This window comes from Sebastes fasciatus, chromosome 12 (assembly GCF_043250625.1).
Source record: "Sebastes fasciatus isolate fSebFas1 chromosome 12, fSebFas1.pri, whole genome shotgun sequence".
NCBI lineage: Eukaryota > Metazoa > Chordata > Actinopteri > Perciformes > Sebastidae > Sebastes > Sebastes fasciatus.
The window spans coordinates 18,928,815-18,949,445 of NC_133806.1; the positions used below are offsets into that span (position 1 = coordinate 18,928,815).

General features: G+C 40.3%; 2 protein-coding genes across 4 annotated transcripts in view; both read right to left on the bottom strand.

Annotated features, from left to right (window-relative positions):
• The window catches only part of osbpl3b (oxysterol binding protein-like 3b), a 34,366-nt gene extending 21,971 nt beyond the window's left edge, over positions 1 to 12,395 (bottom strand). For both annotated transcript variants that reach the window (XM_074653872.1, XM_074653871.1), the window contains exon 1: positions 12,220 to 12,395. The gene's annotated coding sequence lies outside the window, so the exon portion shown is untranslated. The remainder of the gene's footprint in view (positions 1 to 12,219) is intronic.
• A 185-nt stretch (positions 12,396 to 12,580) lies between these two features.
• spmip4 (sperm microtubule inner protein 4) lies at positions 12,581 to 18,093 on the bottom strand. 2 transcript variants are annotated; one of them, XM_074652445.1, is made up of 9 exons: positions 17,851 to 18,093; positions 16,724 to 16,866; positions 16,573 to 16,644; positions 16,469 to 16,498; positions 16,171 to 16,361; positions 15,996 to 16,084; positions 15,715 to 15,889; positions 15,140 to 15,228; positions 12,581 to 15,057 (listed from the first exon to the last, which is right to left on the bottom strand). In XM_074652445.1, the coding sequence occupies exons 2-9, from the start codon at positions 16,810 to 16,812 to the stop codon at positions 14,149 to 14,151; spliced, it is 1,644 nt and encodes a 547-aa protein (XP_074508546.1). In that variant the 5' UTR covers positions 16,813 to 16,866; positions 17,851 to 18,093; the 3' UTR covers positions 12,581 to 14,148. The 2 variants fall into 2 exon arrangements, with proteins under 2 accessions (XP_074508546.1, XP_074508547.1); XM_074652446.1 differs by lacking the exon at positions 17,851 to 18,093 and having other exon boundaries at positions 16,724 to 17,112.
• Positions 18,094 to 20,631: the final 2,538 nt, after the last annotated feature.

Here is a 20,631-nt window from a genome sequence, read left to right on the forward strand (position 1 = left end):
GATCTATCACAGTATTGGGACAGGGGAATAAAAGGGAAAGTCCCATGTAAAGATGCAGTGAGATGTAATATCGTCACTTCAACAGAGTGTGAAAACAACTGGGCCTCTTTAGGAAATGGCAACCCTCAGTCAACTGCCACACTTCACACAGACTAATTAACATTATGTGCCAGTCTACCACGTCAGCACATACAGCCACATTTCGCTAATGCACTGTGAGTGGCAGTTTGTCACAGTAAGGAAAGCTGATAAACAAGCAGGCTGAGGTGTAAATCGTGTTGGTCCACGTGGTAACAAGCAGTAGGTCATCAGTTTAGCTTCACTGACAGCACAGAAGTATTGTGTTTGTGGACCATTAGGTCTGAGATTATCGCTGCGTTAAAAGACCATCTGTGAGATTCTGTCTAAGAGACAACGCCATGATTATATTTAGGTCACACATTTATTTCTTTAGTGTTTTTTTTCATAGTTTTGGTTAGGGCTAAATAAGAATATACATTCTCAAATATTCCAGATTGTCAACCAGATGATCATACAAACCGTGTCTCCCGCCGGCTCGCACTGAATCAGCCACGTCACGTGTTGACAACCACTTTGAAGCAGCAGCAAGGTTAATCACATTACCTGCTCTGCATCCACAAGCTTTGTGCTGCATAATGACCACAGCCTCTCGTGTTGGACAGACAAAACCGTAGTCATGTGAAACCTCTATCCATCGACCAAGCATATACTGTTCACCACCACTGCTCTCTCTGTGGACCATAGGCTGTGGTTTACACTGACAGAGCTCATCACCCAAAATGCAGCCACAACAATGGATCAAAGTGGCAGGACACACAAAAAGAGGCCCCCAACCGCAGAACAGCACATCTTGTGCATTTTGTCAGCTCAACCAAACCAGGACAGGACATCTATCTACCTATCTATTTATTTCCATTACACTATCCATCCATCCATCCATCCATCCAATGCTTCCTCTCCATCTCCTATGATTTATTCATCCACTTTCCAGTGATCACACCAGCTATAGCGCAGGTCTGTCACACGGTCACCCTTCAGGGCACCCTTTCATCTGACTTAACAACACCACTTCTCAGGCTTTCATCAAGGCGACGGCGGTATTAGACGTCACCACTCCAGTAATTACCCTTTCTCACTGAAGAGCACACGCTCTTTGATGGCAATGAAGAAATGCAGTAAGTGATTGCAATAAAACTGTATTAGATTAGAGAGGAGCAGTGCTGCAGGAGCTGGGGTTACTGTTAGTAAGGATATTTACTTCATTTGACAGTTGTTCCTGTCGTTTACAGACTGAGAAAAACACAAGGAAACAGTTATGAGAATATGAGAAACTAGAATTACCACCTCATGGTTGTAGCCTATGCCTCCGCCAACCAGTCAAGTTGCAGTTTACATCCATGTCTGTCTGTCCATGTTAGCATATATGAATTCTTGAGTTGTGGCCAAAAATGTGTTTTATGAGGTCAGATCTTGACCTTTGACCTTTGACCATCAAATTCTAAGTTCATTGAGTCCAAGGGGACGTTTGTGCCAAATTTAAATACATTCCCTCAAGGCATTGCTAAGAGGAAAAACATAATGCTTCCGGACAGGCTGTCGCCGGCGAGGAGGCATAAAAACAGCCTAGTAGTAAACATGAAGACAGTGGAAGTAGTCTCACATAAGTGGTTGTGGCTCATGCTAATGAGCAGAACAGTCATGCCTGAAGACCACAGCTTGGTGAAAAGAGGGACGCTGACTGGCAGCGAGTGCTGAGTGTGTCCAGTGGCCAAAGAAAACAGAGGGGATCACATGAACACTGACAGCTACTGAGGACAAAAGTTAAACACGAGGAAAGTTCTACTGTCAACAAGACGGCCTCCCTTTCATGTATGAATGCATGAACACAAAAAGACACATGGACATATACATGAACACAAATATGTGCAAAGAAATGCAAGGTCTGGTGATGATAAAATCAAAAAAGCAATAAAATCTATAGATCTTATCGGTCTTATGCTGCACTGCTGACTGTTGTATCTGAATAAAGGAGTCTTTTTGTAATAAAGATGGTACTGACCTTTACAAAGAATGATTGTGATTCATGTATCCCATTAAATCTATATCTACCAGGCAGTATGCACAAAATCCATACCATGAAATGACATATAGGAAAAAGTCACATTCATATTCATTACATTGAGTAAATTGGTATGCCAGGTTTTACTGGACAACAACTAAATCATTTTCAATACACTGATCTGCATCGATACGTCAATTCAATGATCAACGATCCAATATTATTCGTGAAAATATCCATACATAGCGTCATCTTTAAAACACTCCTTTATTTTGAAATTCAAACTTATCATATTCATTCTTTCTGTTAAAACAAATAGATTGTGTTTTTTCATTTCAATGTCTGGAAGAGCTCAATAAAATTGTCAAATCATATTTTAGTTGCTTATTGCAAGTTGATATATATGAATCTGATTGTGTTAAATGGGTATATGATATCGTTTCATATTGATTGAAGGTCCCTGAATCTTATTATGGCAGACTATGTGATATCAGCAAATATTGTATTGTTAGTAAGATGTAACTTTCATTAACCATTCAGACATTTCACTGTGCCCATGATATCTTCAGATGCACATTTTTGTCATAATACAAATGGAGAGATGATCAACGCTGGATAAAGTTACAGAAAATACAGAGAAATATCAGTGGCCTCATTCTACATCTCTTCAGACTCCCTGTGTATTACAGTAAAGCTGTAATTTCTCTGAGTGACAAGCTACATGAAGTTCAGTCTATTTGTAGTATAATATATAAGCCCTCATGAAAATCATTATTGGCAAGATCACAGGCCATGCTTCACCCTGCAATCTCTTTGTTAAAGAAACAGATATACACGCAGATGTTCTTTTCAAAGTGTCTCTTACACAAAAGGCTAAACGAGCTACGTGGAGAGGTGACAGACCTCTCTTGAATATTCCAGTAAAGTGTGGGTGAGTGGAACCTGTGACATAATGAGAAACCAGCGTGACACTTGGAGGAGACAGATGTGTAACTAGCAGGAGCTTCAAACTCTAGCTGTCGTGCTTTTCTCACTTAACAGAATCAGCATCTTATTGGACAGCCTCCGACTGACCCCTCCGAAAAAACAAAAAGGATGCACCCAAAAAGTTTCAACTTCTCTGGGGAAGTAGTGTCAAAGTATCACAGCAAATGTTCATTTTTAAGGCTCTGGGGATGCCGGTTTCGGTCTCTTGGTCGCTTGCTCCAGACTGAAATATCTTAACAACTATGGATCACGACATTTCATATAAACATTTATGGTTTTAGAATTTAGACTTTAGATTTAGACGTTAAACTTTATAGTCCCCAGGGGGAAATTCATCTCCACAGCACTGCACACATGAGACAGTATGTATAGTAACAGTACAACAACAGTAACAATATGAAATACATCATTACACACTGAGGTCTACTCAACGAGGCCTTTTGTAGGGTGAGGTGGTGGTTGAGTGGGTGTGTGATGTCTTGTTCTATTGAGGATGCAATGCGTGCAATGGCCTCATTGTTTAGCTCTGCGAGGTTGGGTGTGAGAAGACCAATTATCCTGGCAGCGGAGTTAGTTATGCGCATGAGTTTGACCCGGCTAGTGACGGATAACATGTTGAAGAAGGAGGTGCAGTATATGGGCTGAATAATACTCTGATACAACAACAGGAGGAGATCAGGGCAACAAAGAGTCCTTTAAGCTTGCAGTTCACAGAGGATGAATCACGATGATTTTGGTGATCACCTGACTTTTCCTCAGCCCCGCCATGAGGTTGACATTTGTGGTTATAAGCGTAATATCCTGGCAACTCTTGGATAGATGCCATGAAAGTGGATACAGACAATCATGTTTCACTCAGGATGAATTGTAATCAATTTGGTGATCCCCTAACTTTTAATTTAGCGCCGCCAGCAGGTCAACCTTTTTAATTGTCCAATACTTTGGTTTACGACCAAATACCCTCAAAACTAATGACATTCCCAGCAGCATCAAACTGCATTTTCTGTTAAGTGCTAGTTTAACATACTAAGATGCTGACCATGGTAAACATTTTAAACGCACTACATCAGCATGTTAGCATTGTCATTGTGAGCATGTTGCCATAATGTCAGCATTAAGCTCAAAGCCACACAGAGTATGACTGTAGACTAGTTTTGTTAATCCTCCACATCCGTCTGAACGTCCGTCCGTCCGTCAGTCCACTTGGACTCAAGGATGAACTGATTAGATTTTGGTGATCAAAGGTCAAGATCAAGATCACTGTGACTTCACGTCTGTCCCATTCTTGTGTTATCTCAGGAACACCTTGAGCGAATTTCTTCAAATTTGGCACTATCGTCAAAACTTGGACACAAGGATAAACTGATTATATTTTGGTGGTCAAAGGTCGACATTTGACACACATTTTTGTCCAGAACTACCCCTCATTCCCTGTCTGCTCGGAGAGAAATGGAGGATGACATGCAACTGCAACCAACGATTACCATTTTTGGTCTATAAAATGTCAGAAAATAGAGAAAAATACCTGTCAAATACCTAAAATTACTTAAACTATTGTCAAAATTGATGCCAATGATTTTTCTGTCAATCGACTTATTGTTTCAGTTGTACATGTGTAAAGGTGTCCGGTCACGGAACCTTCCAGGATGCTCAACAGCAGGCATTTTCCTATCACAATAAATGTAAATAATTGTATGTAATTACAATATATAATGAGTAAAACTCATATTGTCCAGTTGCAGAAAATAACTATAAATGTCTGCAGGCGCTTGACAAAACATGTCAAGCTGAGATTTCTGCCTTTCAAAACTTATGCTTGGTTATGTTGCTTTAAGGCATTCCAGACTATTGTCAACAAATTCTTGGTCAGCAATGGATCTCAGTTGAAGTTATAGATGGCTTAATGTCCTTTTAAGCTGCACTAACTAGATTGACAGAAGCTGAAAGCCCTCTATTACATTCTGCAGTTCATGTTGCAGATGTTCCTCTGTCCTTCCACCGTCTCCACAGTCAGTCTGCCAAACGGCTGACGAGCCTAACAGGCTTTCAGGCATCATTAGGATCTGACTCACCAGAATAAACGTCTCATGGTTGGATCCCCCCCATTGTACAGCTTTCTTTAGGAAATTGGGGTGATGTTTGCAAAAATGACAGGACACGCCGATTCACCGCAGTATATCAAAGAAGTCGGGTTGGAACAGACTCTAAAACACACTGCTCTGAAATATGAAGTGAAGGTAGAGAAACTCATTTTAGGAGAGACACAATAGAGTTCACTTCAGTAATGTCAAGAGAGAGAAAGTGTGCCTAAAGCTATTCTAGAGGTAGGCATGGTAATATAGATAGACTATTGACTTTTACCAAGCCGATAAGATGATATTTAGATAACCTTTAAATACATAAAGGTTTATATAATCTTTTAAATCACATTTCATATGCAAAACTCAGCTGCGAGAGTTGATTTATATTCCAATCCCAAGCCATGAAAAGCGGTAGCTCCACATAAACATTATGAGGCCCATGTTTATAAAGTAACCAATGTTTATGTATAAAGCAAACAAAGCCACGGGAAAGACTTTAAAAAATGCTTTTATTTCGTTAGATTAAAAGATTGGCTTTTCAGCTTGAACAAAATCAAATTTAATTTCATGTGATGTGTGACAGTTGGTTTGATGAAAAAGAAGAAAATCAATGTTGATTTAAAATTGCTCCAAAAGGCAAAAAACGCTCAAAGCTTTTCTGGTCTGTTCGGCTCTGGAACAATCAGCATAAACTTGACAAAACAAATGGCATCTGCATTCACCAAACGCCTAACACGGTGTGGTAACCACCTTATCTCCGCAGTTCCACCAGCCGTTCTTTGACAGATCATTCCTCTCAATACAAAGCTCTTTAGCGACAGAGCAAACTCTGGTGACTCTGATGAGGTGAGTTATTTACCTTCCCTCTAATCCTGCCATCCATCCATCTGGATAAACCCAAATCAGAACTGAACCCCTTGCTTAATTTTAACTGCCTTTAATCTTCCTCTGCAGGATAAACTCATCAGAAGCTGGTTTGTCATGAGCACACAGATCATTCTTCCTGTTTACTTTGGAAACAACATAGTCATTAAGGACATGTTCTGATAGCTGCTACCCACCAAAGGAGACACACTGGCCTCTCATTTGCTGCATCTAAAAGTTACCACTTTAATATCAGTAATGTTATTACATCTGTGCATTACCCTGCTGGGATGACACCACTTAGTCTTTGTTATTTCATTATGTGAAATGCAGAACAACTCTTTCTTGGAAGGGGAAGAGAAACCCTGACATAATATGAGCGAAGGAAAGGGCGAGATCAGAAATCAGCAGAAAACAATATTCTCTGGCTAGTGGCCACTACTTTGACCTCAATAAAATAATTTGTGACACAGAGAGTGCTGTGATTTAAACCTGCTTCTGATTACTCCAGATTTTTTTTTACTTTGACCGCAGCGACACATTGATATAATGTCTCTGAGGGGTAAAGAAAATCACCGTCATAAAATGCAGAAGATTTAGTGTAATATTGAAAGTACGGTAAGAGTTCGACATTTTGGGAAATACCCGTATTTGCTTTCTTCAGAGTCAGTAAGACTCGAGAATCGTCGCATTTCAAACTTATAAGCATTCAACTGCACGTATACATTTTTCACAAAATCAGCTAGAGCACTTGAAAAATGAATTATTATGCACAGTCTACTTCACTGAATTAATATGTAAATGTAAATCTAATTTCTTCTACTGATGATTGAGCACTCTCTTCACTCTCGTATCAATGGTGACTCATACTTTTCAGTATGCAAACTTCATGAAATGATAACACCATCAACAACAGGAGCTGGGCTCTGATTGGGGACCACATAAGAGAGGAAGATGGGCGATTCAAATCCGAATGCATTGTAGTGTCATTCAAAACTGAGGCCCTTCAGCAGGCTGCAATCAGTCGGAGAGCAGAAGTCACACTGCTGTTTGAACCAGCTTCCTATCCAAGTCTGAAGAGTTATCATGGTGAGTAGAAGATGGGTAACTGCACAGAAACGTCCCTGAAAGTCTCTTGTCTTTTTCCCCTGTGAAAGTAATTAATTGCCGTCTCCAGCCATTACTTCTTCCCTGTATCCTTCCCCAAAAAGACCTGAGCAGTGTAACTGGGACTACGACAAAACAATCTGCAGAATCAGGGCACCACAGAGTCTAGAAGTATTTCTTTCTTTCAAAACATATTCATCCATCAATATCACAGGTCAGCACCCAGCAAGTCATTAGCCCAGAGAACTGACACGGAGACAAAACTGGCTTCATCCCAACACGAGATCTATTATTCATTAGTACATGACCGACCAAGCGGGGTGACGTTTGCCAGCCCACGTCTGCGTGTATGGCCACACCCTCTCTGAAAGTGAAATACAGATGGCAACGCATGCTCCTGATCTGCTTAAGGCAATCGTGGTGAAAGGTTGCCAAGGCCAGCAGGAGCCACTCCAAAAAACAGGCTCACGCGTGCACGTCTGTCTTCCCTATCTGCAATCTCATATTTCTAGGGGGATGAAATGGAGTTTGAAGCCTTTGCTTCTCATCATATTCAGAGAAAATGCTTGCAGATTTATGGTTGTAATAACGAGAGAGAGAGGGAGCGAGAGAGTCCCTACGACGTCTTTTCATTCATGTCTACTACTCTCTGACTATGACAGGCTTTGTATCACACACTCTCACAAACGCATCCGTTAATCAACCACATCCTCGACGCGCTCCCTCCCCTCACACACCCCCGTCCTCCCCCTCTCTCTATCTCTATTTCTTTCTCTTGTCTGCTCTGAGTGTGGCAGAGCAGAGGTCCTCGCCTTTGTTATATTCACAGTGTGGGGGAGCCTGACAGACTCATAACTCAACACCGGCTCATTAGAGCGTAGTGTATAGTCACAGCTTAGCTCAACAATCTGACAAAAGAGTGGGGAAAAAAAACATAAATGTGCAAAACTGCTCTTCTCGATGTGCCGCATGCAGCAACTTGCGTGTCAGCACGATCCAGCTGTTGCTTTCCCAAATTAGAGATTACAGTGCTTCCCACTCAACCTCTGCTCTGATTAGGATGCAACAGCAGTATCTCTACTTCTATTCTAATATTAATATCAGAGGTGTTGACCCAGAATAGAGGCTGATGACATTGAGGTGGTCCTGCTGATCCTGTCTCATCACAATGGAGAAAAACATAGGCCTAAAAAGAAGGTATCACAAAAACTGGAAAGAACATCTGCACTGCCACAAGCAATCTCTAAGTCCTTCAAGAGCAGATATATTTAGACATGACATCGTCTTCCATTACCTTCCATTTATGGACAGACAGAGATAAACTGTCCGACTGAGAAGAGTTACCGCATCTTGAGAGATTTACTTCATTTCTGCACTCTGGACTGCAGTACGGATGAGCCTACAGCATTACTCCCTCTTTGCTGTAGTATATCATAAAAGATGGACTGTCACAGCACCAGAAACTGACTCAAACTGTAGCTGACAAGCTTGTGTTTTGTGGTTTGACTGCAGTTGGGTTTTTGAGGACGATATTTGCAACGTGTGTTTTTGAAAATTTGGGTGTGACATCTCACCCACAGGTCTTTGAATGTGGTCTGCCTTTTCTATTTGAGTTACATTGACCTAATTTACTGCAAAGTAAGAGACATGTATAATCCCACATGACATTTTCACTATATGATCATAACGAGAATCGAAACCATTTATTTCTGGTTTGATTTAACTGACTGAATCGTTATTAAAAACTAGAATTACCGCCTTGCGGTCGTATGCCTCCGCCAACCAGGTTGCAGTTAACATCCATGTCTGTCCAAAATGTCATCACTTCATGATTTTATCCTGTTAGACATTTGTGTGAAATTGTCATAATTAGCATATGAATTCTTGGGTTATGTCCAAAAACTCATTGACCTTTGATCACTAAAATCTAACCAGTTTATCCTTGAGTCCAAGCGGACGGTTGTGCCAAATTTGAAGCAATTTGCTCAAGCTGTTCCTGAGATATCACGCGAATGGACGGACGAACCGACAGCCCCGAAAACATTATGCATCCGACCTCGGCTGTCACCGGCGTGAAGGAATAAAAACACACTGGATCAACATTATGACTGAAGCTAATCATTTTAGAATGTTTTTTTTCTTTTTATTAATGCAGATGCAATGAAATCATTAAAGTTGTCACTGGAGACCAACATGACTAAAGCTCTGTGAGGCTGTACTTAGGCACAGTGGTGAGCTACAAGCTGCTTAAATGAGCATGTTAACATGCTCACAGTGACAATGCTAACATGCTGATGTTGCATGGCAGGTTGCATTTACCAGGTTCACCATTTTAGTTTAGCTTGTTAGCATGCTAACATATACTAATTAGCACTAAACACAAAGTACAGGTGAGGTTGATGGCAATCCTCCCAATAGCTGTTGAGATATCTGGATCAAAGTGGTGGACTGACTGACTGACAGACATTGCCATCCCAAGAGCCATGCCTCTAGCATGGCTAAAAAAGCTAGAAAACCCCCCAGAAAAGCAGCACTGAAAACTATCCATCACAAACACATGAAATGTACACAGTTTCTAGAATCCAAATCCTAAATACATGTGCTTTTTGTTGCACGACATTAAATCTAAATGTTTAAGTCTCACACAGCTCTGGTTTTTAATCAGTTAGGATGAAAATTTCCGTCTCTCTCAGTGAAATATGATACTGCTACTGTTGTGAAAACAAGCAGGGGTGGAATTTGGCTGACCTTGTGCAGACTGATAAGGATCAGGAACATACATCATTTTGAAAATGGATATATCATATAATAGTTTTTCATACGAAATCCTTACAAAAATGAATTATTTAAAATATAGACAGACATCACAGTTGTTATTACTGTATATAGGTATTAGTTCAAAAGAAGTCATAATTTAAATGACATTAACAAGAAAATACTGACATTTGTCCAAATGTAATAATGAGTAAAGATAAGTATAAATATTATTTTCAGACTCAGCGCTGCCATCCTGTAAGATGGTGAACATTTTGAATAATTCAGCCCCACAACCCAAGAGAGTGACCAAGGCTGTATCAGGCGTGTGCTATAGTTTTAACTTTAAGAGTATCTAGTGTAGTGCTGCCCTCGTTAAAATTGCATGCTGATATCTGGCAGCGTCTAAGAGAGCTCTGAAACCATCCTTCCAGCTTTCCTCAGCCTCTCTGATGCCCGGAGGAGGCTGAAGACAACCTGCCATTAAAAAAACATGTCACTAATGAGATCCAGTCCAAGTCACTCTGACTGGAAAACAATAAGACAGACAAAAGTGAAACTTTAACGTTGTTATTCTATGTATTTTGTCCTTGCTACTATATAGTACAAACACATTTTGTCATTTTCTAACAAACTAAAAATGTCTTTAATGTGAGAAAAGGTATGGTTCATGACTTTAGTTCCACTACTGATTATAAACGCATCCACCTGCTTACATGTGAAACCACATGAATTATTTATGGAGGCCTACTGCCTACGCAAAAAGAGGCAACACGTGCCACATGCATGAGATGCTATTTATCCACTTCCTGCATTATTCACTTGTTGTTTAGTGGAGCAACTTTCAGTTCCTGTATAACTTGTAAGACTGTGTTTAGTTTAATTGAATAGATTACTGGTTGTGTGCATGTTTATTCAAAAATGCAGCTCGATGCCAGGGTAAAACTGAAAGTACCTCATGCAATGCAATGCCCCACTGCTGTTTTTAGTACATGTCTTGCACAGACAAAGTTGTTTTTTTGATTTTCCTGCTGCTGCATTCCTCAAATTCTATTGATTCCTCTCCCTCAACGTCTCTCTGTGTTTGACTGCAGTCACTGATTTGGGTGTGTTAGGAACGAAAAAACCTCAGGAGTTGCAAGAATTTCATATTTTGCCAACAAACAATCCTCGGAGCTGAGTGAACACAGCCGTGACAGTGGAAAAAGAGAAGTAGTTGAGCATTTTCAAAAAGCAAAAGAGTCCAGTCTGCGAGACTTTCCCACTGTTTGTGATTTTTCCCTTCACCTGTAAACCAATCTGAGGCAGGATGTGCGCGCAATCCAGCTTCTTTACTTCATTTCATGTCAAACGTTTTTACAGAAAACTCTCAATGGCCCCTATTGAGCCTCACACATGCTCCAACACACACAAACAGCCTCTGAAAAGCCTCCTCTGTTGCACTGTTGACACAACACCCAATGGAGCTGAGATAACCCCGTGTAAATCCTGAAATTATAGCTGCTCTGTAAGTGAGACACAAAAACAGCTTTGACTCAACCAAATGTTTTAGGATTAGCACACAGACATTTGACTGGAAACTTTTAGGCACAAACCCCATATTCAGCATGGGAATCACTATTATTATGGTGGATTCACACAGAATTGTAATTATCTGGGAGAGCGCTGATAACTGGCATAGCCTACATATTCTCTTATGTCTGCCATATAGAAATATTGTAAATCCTCCATATTTTTGCTCCAAACACTGTGTAGGGAGGAGATGATGAGCTCAAGCCCTGATTACATGTGAAAATGGATCCTATCACACACACCTACATCCACTCAGCATGAGAGATACAGCCACTCATAACTGTATACAGGCACATTATTCATATATTTGGCTTGTGACTGATAGCTTGCTGCTGTTATACTGTGTATTGATTCATATGGGAACAGTAAATCCTCCACAACTTGTCTTTACTTGAAAAAGAGGAAGGGGGCTATAGTTACCATGGAGACTAAAAGGATATATTGGTGTTTATTGTATGAATCATGTGTTATGATCATAATAGGGTTATTGCAAAAGATCGACTGCTTGGAAAACCCAGCAGGAGAGTTTAACCCAATGTTTAAAGTAATGTGGTAGTAAATTTACATTTGGTTTGTTTCACTTTTACAAGCTTTTTTACAAGTGAGCACTTTAACTGCTGTGAAATGCTTACCACAAAGAGCAAGAAAACAGGCACTCTGATGAACTTTTAAATGCAATTTTCTTATCCAACTGACATGATTTCTAAGAAAGAATCAAACTATCTAATAAAACACATCTGCATTTGACTTAAAACAAGACAAAAACGCACTCACCTTGACAAAGTTGTGAAGTCAAGGTGATGGGGACAGAGATGTTGATGATGAAGCAGTCGGTTTATCTAGTTAACCCACACCAGACAACACAGCCGATGAAGAGATACAGCCTCAAACAGACAGCCTGCCTTCTTCCAGTCTGACATGCACACACATGCACCGTCCAGCCCAGCTATGAAGCTGAGGAGCATCAATTTCTCCACCTCTGTATGGAGGAGTGACTGACTACAGCCTGCTCCAATCAGAATGCAGGACAGAGCTCGGCGTCACCATTAAAGGGGGCGGGGCTTGTGTCATTGACAGCATTTTTTTCCGTGACGTCATGAAGAGGACTCCCATAAGCAAAGCAAGGGCACACAGTGCGGACACATGTCAAACTCATCACTTTGCAAGGTGACTCATTTAATTGTGGTCTTTTAGTTATTGTTTAAATGCAGATGTATTATTTCCATTTTAAGTGGAATTAATTTTTTTTACTAACTGAATGAGATATAAAAAAAAATGATTAGTCACCAAAAGGACAAGATAACATCAGAAAAAACGAAATGAAGTCAGAATGATAAATGACAGAGCATGGGGGGCCAAAAACTATGATATGCTGCCACCTGCTGGACATAGTGTTGAATCACAGCTTTTCAGTCGTGCTCATGGCATAATTAGAAATATGTAGCATGAAAAATAGCTTTTGCAAACAACTTCTGAGATGAAAGATATTTGCATATGCATAGTGAGTGACTAAGCAGGTTTGAAAATATATGTGACCTTGAATGCAACACAAGTGCATGTTTTATATATAGAAATGCAGGTTGTGTTGCACATGCATAGTAAGCAAAAAAAGAAACAAACAAAAACAATTACAACACCATTAATCTTATTTTAGTTATAGCCTCACAGCTTGCCACAATATTCAGGAAGAGAAATTGTACCGGTCTATTTTGCTGTATTATCTTTTTTCTTTTCTGAACGTCTGAATGAGAGGCTGTTATATCACACAAGGCTGCAGGCTTGCTGCTCAAGGACTCTGTCACACAAAAAAAAAACTTTCACAGAGAGTCAGCCTGACTGCAACAAGATTACGTGCGAAAAGGCATTTTTTCCTTTTCACACTGGCGAGCTAGAAGGTTACTGCAGCACCTACGACACAGAGAGGTGGATTCCATAACTCAGCCAGCACAATGCTCTGTGCTGATCTCTGTGTGACATATTGAGGGGGGAAAAAATCATTTTCATAGAAGTTTTCTTCCTGTAAAATTAAAAAGGTTACAGTAAAAACCAAAGTATTCATCTGTGCAGCATTATGAATTTACAGTCGCTGAATATTCCTTCTGTGTGGACGGTGCAGGCAGTGCTGAACCCACAGTGAGCTTTGAAGGCTGTTCCTTTTATTTCACCCTTACAATCAACTGTGGCTTATGGGAGTCTTATATAAGACCATTCTTCTAATACATCCTGAGCTCTAATGAATATTGCAAATGAAATGCCTAGAAGCAAAGAGTAAATTAATATTATTCTACAAATTGGCTGTTTACTAAGTACTGAGGTTAAAAAAACAGTCTGGAAAAATTAATCACAAACTATTTTATTATGAGTATATACAAGAAATATTTCAGCCTCAACGTAAATGATTTTCAAAATAAAATATTCCAATGCTATAAACTCAACATTAAAGGTCCAGTGTGTAGGATTTAGGGGGATTTTAGAAATGGAATATAATAATCCATAACTATATTTTCATTAGTGTATAATCACCAAGAATCGTTGTGTTTTCGTTTTTGCAGATTGCAACCTCACAGCTACACCACTAAATTCTACACTGGTCCTTTAAGTATTCAGTAGTTACATTTTAGGTATTCGCTCGCTTCTGAGATTCAAATCATCACGACTATTAATTGCTGCCAGGATGTAAGAATTCATGTCCATTACAGTAGGTTATCCATGCAGGTAGTAACAGTTGATCCCATAGAAGTCGTGTTTCTTCCCCGTGACTACGTTGTCCCTCAGGTTCACAGCAGCACGTGTGATGGAGTTGTTAAAATCACGATGGGCCTTCGTCTTACTGAATGAATTTTGCAGGTCCAGGAGGCAGAGAGCTGCTCCTTCTCTACCCGAAGTCTCAACTCTGTCCTCTGGGCGAATGCCAGGCAGGACAGGAGGCCTCGGCAGGATACAGGGTGTACAGATACTGTGAGGCGGCGTCTCATGCCATGGAGCTGCCCTCGATGATAACTTAGCATGTGATTCAATACCTGCCAGGTCTTTGGCCATAGATGACTGACTAATGCTAGATACATTTCTTTCATCTTTAAAATACTCATTTTTGCTACTTGGTTCATCCTTCACACACGGCTCCATCAGGCTTTTCTCCCTGTTGACCTCCATCTCTTCCTGGGAAAGTGGGCAGTTGCACAGGTCCAGAGGTCGCTCTTTATCTGCGTTCCGGGCAGCGTTAGCCTCCCGGCTGCTCTGTGACACGGATACTTCTATTGGACTTCCATCAAGCTGGAATTTGCAGTTTTCTCTCATCCTGCCCTCATACGCAGAGCTCTCAGTTTGTTGTTTGTGTAAGACCTCCTGGGACGGCTCAGCGCTCCGTGCTTCTGTGGAGCCAGAACTGTACTTTGATTGACTATGATGACCCCTTTGGTTTGGATCTGGTGCCTCATTATACTTAGCTGTGATCTCTTGTGGCCTATGCTGGTTTATAGCAGCAGTGCCTTGGTTTGGAGCTGGAGATAGATTTGTGAGTTCAGCAGCAGCAGGGCTGCAGGTGCTCCCCTGTCTTCTTCTCCATCCTCCTCTGGGCTTAGAGGGAACAAACACAGGAAAGGACCTTTCTCTCTGTAGGGAATATTCAATAGGATTAGTGTTGCACACTGTGAATGTTGCTGTAAAAAAGGTACAATGTTTTCAAGGTCTTTACCAGTGGTGCAGTGTGTGAATTCATCCCAGTAATGGCACACATTTTTTCCTTGAAGTCATCCATCTGAAGAGGATTTGCTGGCCCCGATCCTTTTGAAAAATCAAATATCAAATACTTATATAAAGTATTATTGATGTTAAAATCATGCATATCCTACTATAAGATTATTACTTCACAAAGCGGTTGAACACACAGGCTTTCATCATTTCTAATAGCAAAATGTACTCCGTGTTCTTATACATGCTTTTTCAGCTTCTTGCTAAGGGACTGAATGAAAATGATTGGGGAGGAGAGGGCATCAGAAAAAAAAGGAGAGGATTGTCATTTTTCTTTTGGCTGAAGGCATGGTAGTCACAGTTTTTTGGGAGAGCAGGTGACGGAGTATATTTAATTTCAGCCTGCCCTTCCAATAGGGACAGCTTTCATGTGTACCATAGTTCATAACAGTGTGCTTTGCCATATGCGGAGAATAATATTCCTGTCTCTAAAGGAAGTTAAACATTCAGGCCCTCTCCCCAACCCCAATACCTTCTGTACAGTTCTTAACATATTAACATACATTTAGGCTTCTTTACCTGTGTGGTGCATTTGGTATGAGGTGACCCAGTGTGACCTCTCCAGATTTTTCAGCATGTTGCTTGTCCGCTCAGATAGTGACAAATCCCAGTCACGTAGTTTACCGTTGGGCAGCACTGTCTTTGGAGGAATGGGGTAGAAAACCTGGTTCTCTCCCTTCAATGGCTTTGCGTGCTGGACGGAAGAACATTGGTACATTTAGAAAATGATCAGATCAATTATGATTTAATGTATTGGATAACCCCAAATGTGAAGCCATAAACCATATTTCATTACTCACATCCAAGAAACCGTGTTCGCCGCTCCACGTTACAGCTTTCTTCCTGGTTTTCATGGATGTATCCAAGACCTCATGTCTGTATGCACTACCTGCACATGGACATGAAGACATCTTAAACGTCTCTAGAAACATCTATTCTAGTATCCCCTTTTACCACAACATGTTGCCCTCTTACCTATAGTTTTGCTCAGCAGAGTGACGTCTGGCGCACTGTTTGGGATGAGGTGGTTGAGGAAAGGTTGGGAGGCGGCTCTGACTCCTGTCTCAGGGTCATCTGGAGAGCGGAAGGATGGGAACATTGCAAACTGGGAGATGTGGGATGAAAAGGGATGCTGTTTTGGAGTTGCTATCTTTATCATTTTCTCCCTGTTAGAGGCAACAGGAAATTAAATAAAGATGAAGTGCATAAAAGTTTGAGGCAGACACAAGAAACCTTAAATGAAATCAGTCTATCAATCTCAAACTATACTCACGCCATATTTATATCAGTTGGTTTTGGTATGCTGAGAAAAGAAACAAAGTGAATGTTATCATTCGTGTTAATGATGACAATATTCATGATAAATGGTTCACTCACAGCTGGTCGTTGAGACGAACTTTACTTTTCCTTCTGCCAGTATTGTTATAACGTTGTTGACCGGTAATGTGCCTGTGAAGACATAATAACAATCTATAATCAGGCTACATTTTACACTTTTAATTTCTATGCAGAATGTTTTTACACTCACTCAGATCTGATGGCTCCACCATAACCAAAGGGATAATGGCCATTTAAATCAGGCGGGATGCCGTGATTTAGGGAGGACTCGGGCTCCATCTGGCTGCTGGAGCTCTGACTCAGAATAGAGGAGGGTGAAGGCAGGATGAAACACTAAGGAGGGAGAATGAGAGCAGAACAATTTAGAGAATTAAGTCAAATCGGTGTTGAAACCTTGTCTGCTAATCAATGTTGTTGTTTTGTCTAATTTTTTAACCATAAGTGTTAATTCACAGCAATTTATCATATGTTTTCCAATTCCAATTCCAATTGTTACAGTTCCACCAGTTTGTCCCTAAATGTCACACAACCAACTTGACTCATAAAATGAATGGTAGCCTATGTTTACATAGGAGTAAATAGCATATTAACATACGTTATAGCATAGCTAAAACTGCAAACATGCATTTTTCTTAGAATGAAACTTAAACTCTTCTATTTTACATTATTTTTGCCAAAAGACTATATTCAGTATGATAAGGAAAAATGCCACAACATTTGTTCTGATTGGTCAAAAGTCTTGAGATTGGTACAGACACACTTTCGGCAAGTATCTAATATTACAACAATACACTTTTATTCATAGTCAAAGTAAGGATTTTTGACAAAAGTAGGACAAACGCTAACATTGTGTTTATTAAATGTTTTCCAAATTAAACAGATTTTTTGACACTGCATATGTGTGCATTTCTTTGATATTCAATTTGTTATGAGTTCATACATACCAAATACTTGAGTATGCTCTTGGTAGTTTCTGAGATACAGTCATTTTCTTATCATACTATAGTATTTGAGCTCATGGGACTTCTGTTTTTTCCTAAAATATAATGGAATCGATTGTAAAAACAGTTATCCCATTTGCCCAAAGACTATATATAAATTAGTATAAGAAAAACTCACTTTTCAGCCAAATGGTTTGACAAATTTTGAAAATGTCTTCACATTTGTGCATAGACAAGCCCCAAGCACATTTCCACCAAAGGAAATTAAAAAATGTCAGTTTTACAAATTGGTTAACTATTGATAATTATGAAATACAGCAACTACACAGTAATTAATCAAAGAAAATCCCCAAAACACACTGTCACGTTGACTTACCTGAGAAGTGGTTTAGAAAAAACTGATCTAGAGAAGTCTCTTTTATTCTCCTGATGCAGTTATGGGAAGCAGTTTCTTGGTCCAAATGAAACAGAGTGGAAACGTTGAAGCTTTCTTTGACAGAGCAGGACTCTCTCGTCTTCACTTGTGACCAGTGAGGTGAGTTTGGATTCCTGGGACAGCCAGAGTGATGGTGTTACAATAAACAATAGGATCGGAGTGAGTGACACCCAATCCAGCCCACAGCACACATAGTGGGTGAGCAGAGGTGTGGTTTAAATAGCTTTTTGTCAGACTGAAACAACACATTTGGTTTGCTGAGAACAGAAAAATATCAACTGTAAGCTTTTGAAAATATGTTTTGTCCTTGTCATGTACAGTTGTAATAACTGGGGGGGTGGGGGGAGGGTCAAGATGTGCTGGTATTTTCATATCGCGTCAATATTTTCATATCCAGTGGGCAATCACTGCTCCGGATGCCCATCATCCAGTCATCAAGTGTGGATCTGATAATATTACATGTTCACAGTTTGGTGAACTCATACAACTAAGCATGGGGTGGAATGATAATCAAGCTGGGTCCGCCTAGGCACACGCTGACACCAGATACAAGCTGTGTGCGGTTGGTGTGTGGTGTTTGGTTACAGGAGTCCTGTTTCATTGTCTCCATTCCTATGCAATGTAGAAATAGTTATACATTCAGACTGCGTGCCTTACAGACAAAGCCACAGAACTTGTTCAAAGAAAGTCTTAGGAACAATCTAGAAGATGATTTCAGACAGAGGAACAGGGATCATCCTGTTCTTATGTCGATTTAGAGATTTACGTGCTCATTTTGTAGAACACCTTCTTCTAGGATTTAGTGGACAGCTACAGCTAGACGGGCATGCGCTGTCCGTGGTGCTGTTACTCTGTCATGACTGAGCATGCATGAATAGGGCTAATTTATCACTCTAAATGACACCCAGGACTCTGATGAAAGTAAAAAAATAACAAAAAAGTATCTATGATGCAAATTGATATCCCCATTTTTGGGAGGAAAAACGTTGGTATGTCAGGAGAGTTCCTAAAACTTTTCATATTAAAGGATTTGTATTAATCCTCAGACCCCATTTGATGAGATTTGGTCCCAGTTCAGGAACCTCATTGTGTCAACCCCTCGTGAGTGAAATAATAGTGAAACAAATTAATCCCTGATTTTACTAAGAGATCTCAGAAAGCTTGTCCACATTTTGGCATTGACTCAATTATATGCCTGCTTTACATATGAAAACAACATTGTAGACATTAAAGCCCTTGAAAACTTGACTTCTTAAGTATTTGACTATACTTATAACTAAATAAGCAGCAATCAAAGTAAAAAAAACAAAAAAAAAAAAAAAAAACTCTTTAGGTGTTATTTATTCAATCAATAGTTTACCTTCAAAAACTTAAAGAAGATCTATTGTGCTAAAATTCAGGTGCACATTTGTATTTAAGGTTTCTACTAAAACATGTTTACATGCTTTAATGTTTAAAAAACGCTTTATTTTTCTCATAGCGGCTGTGCTGCAGCGCCTCTTTTCACCCTCTGTTCGAAAGGCTCTGTTTGAGAAAGAGTCCAATGTGCTCTGATTGGTCAACTGGCCCACTCTGTTGTGATTGGTCAACAGAACAAAACTCTTCGGACTCCGCCTCAGCTCTGCTCTAACTAGCTATGTTTGAGGGCATGACATCACCAAGTTACAGAAGAAAAGGCAGGACTTCAAGCGAGGCGTTTCATGCAGTTCAAGAGCAATGTTTCTGTGGGGGAAAGTAACTCCCTTTGGCATTGACTTTGGGTGGGTGTGATTCTGATTTAAATGTACCTAAATCCTGACGCGTGCATGGAGTTATGTGACATCACCATTTCCTAACAACGCCAGTGAGAAAGGCACTGGAAGAGATACCGAAATCTTTGTATGAATGATCTCGTGAATATCCAAAAACCATCAGAAAATAGTGTATTCATGTGGGATCCCATTACTCACAGTGAGAAGAATAAAATAAATTTTTAGGGCCTCTAAAACAGGACAGCACACCTGATCTACTCCCTATTCCTTAAAACATCAGAGGCCTGAAAACTGCATCTAAATGACAGTTTTCAATCAGCACCCAGGCACTATACTTACAGTATAATCAATGCAGCTGGCTCTCCTTGGACATGACTGCTTTCCAAGCTGCAAGGCTTGCCTTGTTTGTTGGCCCATATTCGGCATTCTGCTTTTTAATTGGGATCCCCCAGAGACTTTGTCCAAAGTCTCAGCAAAACACCCAAGTCCTATCAAGCAGCCTAAGCTAAGTCCAGTAACCAATTATCCTGCTCTGCCCCAGCGGAGCCGCCGCTCTCTGGATTACATTCCCTGCTGCTGCTGCATTATGAATGTGGCACAGCCTGCAGTGATTTCCCTATAATATTAGCTTATTGTGCACATGCAGGTCGATGCTAAACCCCTACAGGGTCGTGCACACCAACTGTAGTTCTTATAGTTACCAAAAGCCTCTGAAACACTCTGATAAATAAATTCACCTCTCTATAAAGGAAAAACATGTGACATTGGTTATTTTCTCCATTCATGTTGCAAATTACCAGTTAAACTCGGTACGTCCAAAAACTGCTGGAGACACAAAAATTGGCTTTGGGCCCCTAGTGACCCCTGAAAATAACTAGTACTGACCACTAACTGAGCCCAGCCCCAGGTTTACAATTCGTTTTTGGTCGAATGATTTCTCCTTTCTAATCCATCACAACATCAAAAACGT

What these genes read in the sequence shown, in the direction of transcription:
- spmip4 (XM_074652445.1), bottom strand. Translation starts at nt 16,812, where the DNA reads ATGGAGCCCGAGTCCTCCCTAAATCACGGCATCCCGCCTGATTTAAAT. An exon ending in GGTGGAGCCATCAGATCTGA is followed by an intron (nt 16,645 to 16,723) that starts GTGAGTGTAAAA and finishes ATGTCTTCACAG; the next exon opens with GCACATTACCGGTCAACAAC. An exon ending in GCGAACACGGTTTCTTGGAT is followed by an intron (nt 15,890 to 15,995) that starts GTGAGTAATGAA and finishes TCTTCCGTCCAG; the next exon opens with CACGCAAAGCCATTGAAGGG.